The sequence below is a fragment of the Ammospiza nelsoni genome, chromosome 32 (assembly GCF_027579445.1).
Source record: "Ammospiza nelsoni isolate bAmmNel1 chromosome 32, bAmmNel1.pri, whole genome shotgun sequence".
NCBI lineage: Eukaryota > Metazoa > Chordata > Aves > Passeriformes > Passerellidae > Ammospiza > Ammospiza nelsoni.
In genome coordinates, this window is record NC_080664.1 from 447054 (window position 1) to 457126 (window position 10073).

A 10073-nucleotide genomic window follows, 5' to 3' on the forward strand; every position below is an offset into this window, starting at 1 on the left:
TGCCTCTCCCGGCTCCGGTTCCCTCCCGGTCCCGGTCCGTGGGCGTTACCGGTGCCGGTCCGCGGGCGTTACCGGGGCCCTCCCGGGGCCGTTAGTGGCGCCAGTCCCGCTGCCCACCGGGAGCACTGACCTGCGGAGCGCCGCCGGCCCGGCCCGGGCGGGAGGAAGGACAGCAGGAGGAGGAGGAGGAGCGCGGCCACGGAAAGCGCGGCCGGGGCCGCGAACCGAGACAGAGCCGGGGCCACCGGGACCGCCACCATGGCTCGGGGACAGCGCCACCATGGCCTGGGGACAGCGCGGGGACACGGGCTGGGACCGGGGATTGGCTGCGGGGAGCGCTGTAATGGGATCGGGGTGACGGGATCGGCTGTAATGGGATCGCCCGTTAGGGGATCAGGGTAACGGGACCGGTGTAACGGGATCGGCTGTGACGGGGCCGCTGTAATGGGATCGGGGCGACGGGATCGGTGTAATGGGATCGGCTGTAATGGGATCGCCCGTTATGGGATCGGGGTAACGGGATCGGCTGTAATGGGATCGGCCGTTATGAATCAGGGTAACGGGATCGGCTGTAATGGGAGCGCCCGTTATGGAATCGCCGGTTATGGGATCAGCTATAATGGGATCGGCTGTAGGGTCCAGCTACTGTGGGATTGACTGTAATGGGATCGGCTATTATGGGATAGGCTGTAACAGTTTTGGATGTAGGGACCAGCTGTAACAGGACTGACCGTAAGGACAAACTTGGAATGGGATCAACTGTAACGGGATCGACTGTGATGGGATCGGTGGTAGGGACTCACACACAGAGTGAACCCTCCATATGGTCACAGCCCCCAGAGAATGACCCCCTATAGGGTCACAGCTCCCACAGAGTGACCCCCCACCACAGAGTGACCCCTGTAGGGTCAGCCCCCCCGTCCAGGGTGGACCCTCCTTTCCGGCTGCCCCCCTGGACCTCCCAGCCGCCAGGGGGCGCTCTCCGCTTCCAGCAAATCGCGGCTCCCTCCCCTGCTCTGGCGGCAGCACTTCCGGCAGCGCTGCCGCCGCTCACTTCCGCTTCCGCTGCTTCCCCCTCGCTGCCGCCGCGGAGCCCGGGAGAGCCGCGCGCGCTCGGGAGGCTTGGGGTTCCATTTCCGCTTCCGGTGCGGCGGCCGGGCCGGCTGAGGCAAGAGAAGCGGCGGCGGCTCCGGACCCTCCGCTCCCGGACCGGGCTCTTCCCTCTCCCGCTGCCCTCAGACCCGACTCCGCCACCACTGGGCCTTTTCCCGTGCCCGGTCCTGCCGCTGCCCGGGGCCGAGGCGGCGGCGCTGCCCTCCATGAGGATGGAGGCCCGGGAGGCGGCGCGGGCCCGGCCCGGCCCGGCCTTCAAGGGTTTCGGCGCCGAGAGCAAGGTGCGGAGCGGGGGGGCGCGGGGCCGGGGCGTTCCCGGGCTCCGTTTCCACCGGGCCGGAGCCGCCGCAGCTCCTTTCCTCACGGAACCACCGCGGGATTTGGGGGCGGGAAGCGGATTTGGGAATATTCGGGACAATTCCCCCATCTCAGGGAATGTTAGGGCACTTCCAGCCGCGGTTTCTCTGGGGGAACGCAGCCTGGAAACCGCAGAAGTCAAATCCCAATCCCGTTTCTGGGAATTCCCGGTTCCCGGCGTGGGAATTCCACCTGGAATATGCCGGGAATGGGGAGCCCAAGTGTGGGACCCACCGCGGGTCCAGAGCTGCGAAATTCAGGATTTTCCCAGCAGTCTTTGGGTTCTTGCTGCTCCATAAATTCGCTCCACAAAATATGGGAGTTGTAACCTTTAGAAGCTGGGAATTTGGGGAGTTTGGGGAGCTGTGATGGATAGGAATTGCAAACCTTAGGAACTGTAAATTTGGAGAATTATTAATTTCAGGAATTGTGAATTTTGGGAATTGTGAAGTCCTGCCACTATTCCCAACCAGCCCTGGGAACACCCTTCCCTTTTCCCTGTATTTTTCCTGGATTCTTTCCTGGTATTTTCCCACTTCTAAGCAAAATATTGGAATTTTCCCCATTTTTTTTCCCCCAGTTTTTCCTCCCCAAACTCAGCAGCTTCTCCTGCCCTGCTGGGAACTCCTCCTGCTCCCTCAGCTACACCCCAGGTGAGTTTTCCCTCTGGAATTTGGGTTTTGGGGGTGTTTTCCCTAAAAACAACCCCTTGAGAAGGGGAAATTTGAGTTTTTCTGGGAACTCCCACTGTTTTTCCCCTCAGAAATTCCTGAAAGATTCCCAGGAGCCAATGGGCAGTGGAGGAGCTCCAAGCCCAGGGGGAGCCGAGGCTCCTTCCTGGAGACCCGTAAAAATTCCAGGTGGGTGCAGCAGATCTCAGATTTCCAGGTTTTGGTTGATACTTTTGGGGGATTTTAGTTGGGATTTTGGAGTTTTGATGATTTGACGGTGATTAGACGATTTTTTGAGGGGGTTTTATTTTTGGGATTTTTTGATGGTTTTAATTTCTTTTTGGGGGATTTTTGGTGGGTTTAATTTGGGATTTTGGTTATTTGGGGGAGGATTTTTTGAGATTTTTTTTTGGTGGGGATTGGGATTCTTGGTTTTTTTTAATTTTATTTGGGATTTTGTAGTAGGGGGGATTTGGTTTTTTTAAATTTTATTTGGGATTTTGTAGTAGGGGGGATTTGGGCAATTTAATTGGGGGGTTTGGGGATTATTTTTTTTTTTTTTATTTGTGGGATTTTTTGGGGCTTTATTTCATTTCTCCTTCCGTGCAACCTTTTGTGATTTTATTCGGGATTTTAAACAAATTTTCAGGATTTACAACAAACCTGCGGTGTTTTTCCCTCCTTCCAGCGGGAACCCCAGCACTTTTGGGGGAAAATCCGCCCTCCATGGAGCCTCCTTCCCCCTGAAGCCGGCCCCGAGCCCTTCCTGGAGCCGCCGCAGCCCCAAGAAGGCCCCGCGGCGCTTCCTGAGCGCGGCCGAGGAGGTGACGGAGAAACCCTGGGGCGTGCCGGGGTGTTGTGGGGCTGGGAAACCCTGGGGTTTGTGAGCTTTGCGGGGCTGGGAAACCCTGGGGCATCCTGGGGCTTTGTGAGGCTGGGAAACCCAGGGGTTTGTGGGGTTGGGGTGTTCCGGCAGAGCTGAGAATGGGGGCAAGGAAATCCCAGGGGTTTGTGGGGTTGGGGTGTCCAGGCAGGGCTGGGAATGGAAATCCTGAGAAATCCCAGGGATTTGTGGGGTTGGGGTGTTCCGGCAGAGCTGGGGGCACATCTGGGGTTAAACACCAAATTCCTGGGGTTTTCCAGCCCTAAATACCATTTTTTTGGAAGTTTTTCTCAGCATTGCCTTCGTGGGATTCCATCAGATCCCTGAATTTGGGGGGAATCCCTGGGATCAGTGAATTCCAGGGTTTTGAGAGGAGTTTTTTCTGTGCTCTTTGCCTGCAGACGGTGCGGGAGGAGGAGCGGGAGATTTACCGGCAGCTGCTGCAGATGGTGACTGGGAAGAGGTTCTCCAGCTGCAAACCCTCCCCGCTGCTCCCCTTCCACCTGTGAGTCAGAAGCATCCAAAAAAATCCCTGAAAACCTGCCCCAGATCCCAAAGAACCTCAAAATCCCTGCTCGAATCCCAAAAAACCCTCTGCAAATCCCTGAAAATCATCAGAGACCCTGCCCAAACCCCAAACCTCTCCAAAACCTCTCTCCTAACCCCCCAAAAAAATCCTAAATCTTCTCCCCAAATCTCAAATTTCCAATCTTCTTCCAGGAATTTCCCTAACTGGGTGTTTTGATTTTTTTTTTTTTGCAGCTCCCGCTGTCCCCGTTCTGGCCCCTCCCTGCCCCAGGAGGCTCCCAGGGATGATCCCGAGGCACTGGAAATTCACAAAATTCCAGCTCCTGTTCCACATTCCCCGGAGCCACCCCAGAATTCCCAAAATCCCCCCCTGGGCCCCTCTCCAGGGTTTCCTGGGGAGTTCCAGCCCCGGAATTCTGTGACTCCACACCAGCGGGAGGAAGAGCCAGGAGCTGAGGCACAGAGTGAAGGTAAAGATTCCTGAGAATTCCAGAAATATAACCCCAAAACCACGAAAATCTCAAATAAAACAAGACCACAAATAAAACCCCCAAAAAATCTGAAATTAACAAAAAAAAAAAAAATCCCAAAAAACTCCTCAAGAAAGTCCCAAAAATCCCCCAAATCCCCCAAAAAATGAAACCAAATCCCAAATAACCCCAAACTCTGGGAAAGGGATTTAAATTCTGTGGCCAGTCTGGGGTATTTATTCAGGATTGGGAGATATTTGGGGTCGGAATCAAGGAGGACAGAAATCCAGGAATTTTTCCCATTTTTAGGGTCAGATTCTGTCATTTTGCTCAAGGTCAAGGATTCCAGAACTCCGGCTCCAAGGTAAGGGGTGTGAAATGGGGGCGTTTTGAGGATTTTTAGGGACACGGGGAGGTGACAATGAAGAGGGACAGGGTGAGAATTTGGGAAATGAGGGAATTCTGGGAAATTCTGGGTAATTTCCAACCCTCCTTTTTCTCTCTTTCCAGCCTCCCCTTTTTCCAGGCTGAGCTATGGATCAAAGAGCTGTGAGTTACTATTCCCTGCTGGCTTTTCCTGGAATTTTTGGGGTGGAAAAACCAAAATCCTGATTTTTTAAATGAATTTGTCCATTAAATTTTTGTTTTTTCTAGGACCAGTGTCTATGATTCCCGAGCCAGAGAGAGGTGGAGGCAAATAGAGGAGCAGAAAGCTCTAGCCCTGCAGCTCCAGAGCCAGGTGAGACTTACACGGAAAAATATCCCGGACTGGCACAATTGGGGAAAAACAGTTGGAAAACAGGAAAAATCAACTTTTTTTAGGCCTTTGTTCTTCTCAATCCTGGGATAAACAGCAAGGAAAAGAGGGAATATTGTCTCACATTGGAAACTACAGGAAATTTTGTCACTGGGAGGGTGGTCAGGGCTTGGAAAAGGAGTCAGAATCCAGGGAAATGGGGAAAAAATGCAGATGTGGCACAGGGGACAGGCCTGGGTGGCTCTGTAAAGGTTTAATTCCATAATCCTGGAGGTTTATCCCAGTTTCATCAATCCCAACCCCTCCTTTTCCCTCTCTGTCCCCCCACAGCGGCTGCAGGAGCAGGAGCGCTCGGTGCAGGACCTGGTGGATCTGCACCTGCGCGTGCCCCTGGAGAAGGAGATCCCGGTGGCCGTGGGGCCCGAGGGGCTGGAGCGCGCCCGGTCCGGCCAGGGCGACGATGACTTCCCCGAGATCACCGAGGTGGGGCTGCCCCGCAGGGGATTCTGGGGTCTGGGCGCAGGGATGGGGGCCTGAGCCCTCCTCAGGGTGAATTTATGGCTCAAGAATCAGTTTGGTGTTCAAGCCCTGGGGATCTGGGGACAGGAAAAGTTCTTCCTCAGATAGAACTCAGTTCTGGGAATTTCAGGGATGGAGCCCTGTGCCCTCTTCCCAGTGAATTTATGGCTCAAGAATCAGTTTGGTGTTAAACCCTTGGGGATTTGGGGCAGAAAAAGCAGGAATTCTACCTCACCTGAGGTAGATCAGTTCAGGGAATTCCTGGGATTTAGGGATTTGGGGTCAGTTCAGGGAATTAGCTTCAGGGAATTCCTGGGGTTTGGGCACGGGGATGGAGCCCTGCACCCTCCTCGTGGTGAATTTATGGCTTAAGGGACTGTTGGGCATTAAACCTTTGGCTATTTGGGGTCAGGAAAAGCAGGGATTCCACCTTCCCTTTCCCCAGGAAATGGAGAAGGAAATCAAGAGCCTTTTCCGAGGAGGGAACCAGGACGAGGTGCTGAGCGAGGCTTTCCGCCTGACCATCACCAGGAAGGACATCCAGACCCTCAACAACCTCAACTGGCTCAACGACGAGGTGAGAGCCCAACAGTTCCCATTTCCCACCCGTTTCCAGCACCTTGGGAGGGGAAAATGGTTGGGTGGGTGCTGGGAGGGGATTTGTGGGTTGGGATTCCACCCTGGACTGATAAATCTGTGGGGGAAGCTGCGCAAAGTAAAAATAATTTAATTTATGTGGGGAATTAATGATAGTGGGAGGATGGGATTGGTGTGAACCGGGGAAACAGTAAGTAAATCTTAAATTCCGACCTAAATAAAGGCAAATTCCTAAAATTCCTTGAGTTTTCTCTGGAATGTTTTACTACAATGGAGCTACTGCAAACTCACCTGGGTATTTTGAAGGTTTTAATGCAAATCCTCCTTTTTGGGGGTTTATTCCCCAACTTTACACAGGGCCACAAATCCAAACACCATAATAAAATAAATAAAAATCTACTAAAAAAATCAAAAACCCAGTTTTCCCTTTTTTTTCCTCCAGATTATAAATTTCTACATGAATTTGCTGATGGAGAGGAGCAAGGACAAGGATTTGCCTGCAGTCCACGCCTTCAACACCTTTTTCTTCACCAAATTAAAGACTGCAGGGTACCAAGCTGTGAAAAGATGGACAAAAAAAGTGGATATTTTCTCTGTGGATCTGCTCCTGGTGCCCATCCACCTGGGAGTGCACTGGTGCCTGGCTGTGAGTGCTTGAATTATCCCAAAAAATCTTCAGTTTGGGATTTAGGGGCCAAATTTTGTTGGTTTTGGATGATGCTGACGGGAAAAATTTGCGTTTGTGTCTCAAATCTGAGTTTAAAGGGAAATACAAAGGTAGGAGCAGCTTTTTGTGGGGTTTTTAGTCCTTAAATTCAGGCTGGAGGTCATTTTAGGGCATTTATTCCCTTGGGAAGATCTGATTTCCCCGTTCCCACCAACTGGTGCCACAGGATCTTGTTAAAGAGATTTAGGCCACAGATATTTCGCTTTTCCCCTTCCTTTGTCCCATCCCCTGCCTTGGCTCCTGGGATCCTGCAGGGATTTTCAGCTCCTTTAGCAAAAGCCTCCTTAATTTATTAATTCCTGCTTGAATTGTTAATTAATTCCATGTAAAAGAGGTAATTTCCAGCAAAAATGGCATGGGAATGGGGAGGGAAAACACTGAAAATCACCTAAATCTGGGCCTCGAGAGATGGGGCAAAATTGTTGTAAACCCTTGGGAGGAATGATAATGATGATGATGATAATGATGATGATGATGATGATGATAATAATGGCTCATTTAGACATTCAGGGATTAAAAACACAGCAGGAAACAGGGATTTTTGGGGGGAAATCCTCCTGTGGTGTGAAGTACCCTACATTGTTTTTGCAAGAGAAGCATTCCTGATTTTTTTCCCATTTTAAGGAAATTTTCTCTGTGCAGGTCGTGGATTTCAGGAAAAAAACCATCACCTACTACGATTCCATGGGAGGGATCAACAGTGAGGCCTGCAGGATCCTGCTGTGAGTAAAATCCCTTCCCTGGCAAAATCCCACTCCTGCTTCCCCAGCCTTGGACACACCGACTTTACCCATTTTTGGGCTTTTTTGGGGTCATTTTTGAGCCCTTTGAGGGTCATTCTTAGGTCCCTTCAGGGTCATTTTTTAGAGGCTCCTTTAGGGTCATTTTTGCTCCCTTTTTCAGGCTCATTCTCCCCTTTTAGGACATGAAAAATTCCTTCTCTTCCCTGGAATTCTCTCCCTGTTTCTTCCCATGGGATTTCGGCCTCTCCTGATCCAATTTTAGATTTTTGGGGGTAATTGATTTGTGAATCCCAACCCTGAATCCCTTAGGGAACAGCCAGACAGAGCAGAACCTCAGAATTGCCATTTTCCCATGAATTCCAGCTTTTCCTGCTCCTTTTCCCACAGGCAGTACCTGAAACAGGAAAGTTTGGATAAGAAAAGGAAGGAATTTGACACCAACGGATGGGCCCTGTTGAGCAAGAAGAGCCAGGTTTGGACAGCCCAGAATTCCCAAAGAATTCAGCATTTCCTTGGATTCCCAGCCCTTTTTGGGCCCCTTTTCCCTCAGGGAAGAAAAGGAGGGAACAAATCCCAAACCTTAGGAGAGGAAATTTTCCACAGGGGAAGGGTTTGGGTGGGATTTGGGCAAGGTGAGAATGCAAAACATTCTGGAATTCTGGGACCTTCCTCCAGATTTCACTGGGATTTTGGGGCTTTTCCTGGCCTTGGGGGTTTGGGGGCTGAGGGAAGGGGGGGATGTGGGAATTTGGGAATGTTGACTGCTGTTTTTTTCCCCAGGAGATCCCGCAGCAGATGAACGGCAGCGACTGCGGGATGTTCGCCTGCCGCTACGCCGAGTGCATCTCCAAGGACAAACCCATCAACTTCACTCAGGTACCCCAGGGGCTGCAAATGAAATAAATTCCACAATTCCCATCCTGCAAACCCCCAGGGCCAGGAAAAAACCCCGAAATTCCAGCGGGATTTGGGGGAAATTCCAGCATTCCTCACCCGATCCAAGGAATCCCCACCCTATTTCCCATTCCTAGCCACCCTCCCCCCTTCCATGGAATTGTCCCCAAGTCCCTGGAAAAAGCTCCCAAGCCTCAGTGCCAGGGAAAATCCCAAATATTCCCCCCAAAATCTGAGACAAATTCCCCATTTCTCCCCAAAATGTCAAGGAATTCCTGGGTAATTCCCAACCTCCAGGAATATCCCACTTCCCTCCTCCAGCATTTCCAGATCCCAGCACTCCCAAATTCCCTCAGGTCCCAGACCCCCAGGGCCGGGAAGACCCCAAACTCACCAAAATCCCAGCGAAATCTAGAATGAATTCCCCCATTTTTTGCCTGAATCCCCAGAAATTCCCATTTTTTCCCCCCATTCCCACAACCCCAAAGCCCCAAATTTCCCCCTTTTCCATTATTTTCCATGGGGAAAAAAAAGTCTGAATCTGCCCCTGGATGAGCAAACCTGATCAAAATTCCCATTTTTTCCCATTTTCTCCCCCAAAATTCCCAAAGCAACACATGCCCTACTTCAGGAAGAGGATGGCCTGGGAAATCTTGCACAGGAAGCTCCTCTGATGCCAGAAAAATCCTGAAATTCCAAAGATTTGGATCAGAAGAATCCCAGGATTCTCCTGGGGACGCAGCCAAGGAACTCCGGGTCCTGCTCCTCCCAAAACCCCCCCGGATTCGGGGGGAATAGAAAAGTTTGGAAGCACAGCTGGGAACTTTTGGAGTTTCTTTCCCTCTTTTTTGAGATTCCAGGATGGATTTTCCCGCTTTTCCATCTGCTGGGTTGGGGAAATTTGGGAATTTTGGGCTTTTTGGAGCTGGATTTTTGGGAAAAGGGAGGAGCCTCCGTGGATTTGTGTTGGGAAAATCTGGATTTGGGAAAAGCAGGGGAAAGGTTTGGTTCTGGAGAGAATTTTTGGGGATCATTCCCATTTTTTCCACCTCATTCCCAAAGTTTGTGGATTTCATCCATAGGAAAACTTGGATTGGAATCACTGGGAATAATTCCTGCTTAAATCCTGTTTTTTCTTCCCAAATTCCCACTTTTGGGTGATTTTTCCAGGATTAAGCTTTGGAATGTCAGAATTCCTCTGGATTTACACCCAAACTTTGCTTTTCCAAGGGATAAATCCCAAAACCTGAGCAAAATCTGGGATTTTTGGTGAATTTTTGGGAATTTTCCTTCCCCTTTCAGGCTGCTTCATCCCAGCAGCTCCTGTTGCTTTTTCCAGTTGCTTTTCCCACGTTTTCCATGAAGAAATCCTCCCAAATTGCAGGAACTGCAGAACCATGGGAAAAACCCCAAAATCCTGGAATTCCTTCCATTTTTTCCAAACAATGCCAGGATTTATTTGGGGAGTTTGCCCACCCCTTTCCCTGGATTAATTTATTCCCAAATTTTTTGATCCTTCTGAAGCCTCTGGATTTGCTCTTCCTGGTGGAAAAGATGATTTTTAATAAGAAGAGTGGGGGAAAATCCCAAGTTTTTGTATTTTCCCTCTCCTGCAGGAGCTGGGAATTTTTTCTATTTTTCCCGAGCTGGGAGATGAAGTTTTGTACCAAATTCCCAAATTTTTGGAGCCCCTTTTCCTGGTTTTTCCCATCCCTTCGTGTCCCTTTGGATCCCAAATTCCCTCCCCTGTTTTATACCAGATTCATTTCCTACTTTTTTTATCTTTTATTGAAATTAAAGATCTGGAAAAAAAA

The 10073-nt window shown here is 50.6% G+C and overlaps 1 protein-coding gene across 1 annotated transcript; it reads left to right on the forward strand.

Moving 5' to 3' along the window:
* The first annotated feature begins 1156 nt into the window (after positions 1-1156).
* Positions 1157-10073, forward strand: SENP1 (SUMO specific peptidase 1). Its single transcript, XM_059491229.1, has 16 exons — positions 1157-1394; positions 2051-2123; positions 2234-2330; positions 2830-2965; positions 3426-3529; positions 3787-4022; positions 4332-4386; positions 4533-4571; positions 4677-4761; positions 5110-5262; positions 5744-5875; positions 6338-6541; positions 7265-7344; positions 7753-7837; positions 8146-8241; positions 8871-10073. Exons 1-16 carry the CDS (start codon positions 1320-1322, stop codon positions 8931-8933), a joined length of 1713 nt encoding a protein of 570 aa, XP_059347212.1. The 5' UTR covers positions 1157-1319; the 3' UTR covers positions 8934-10073.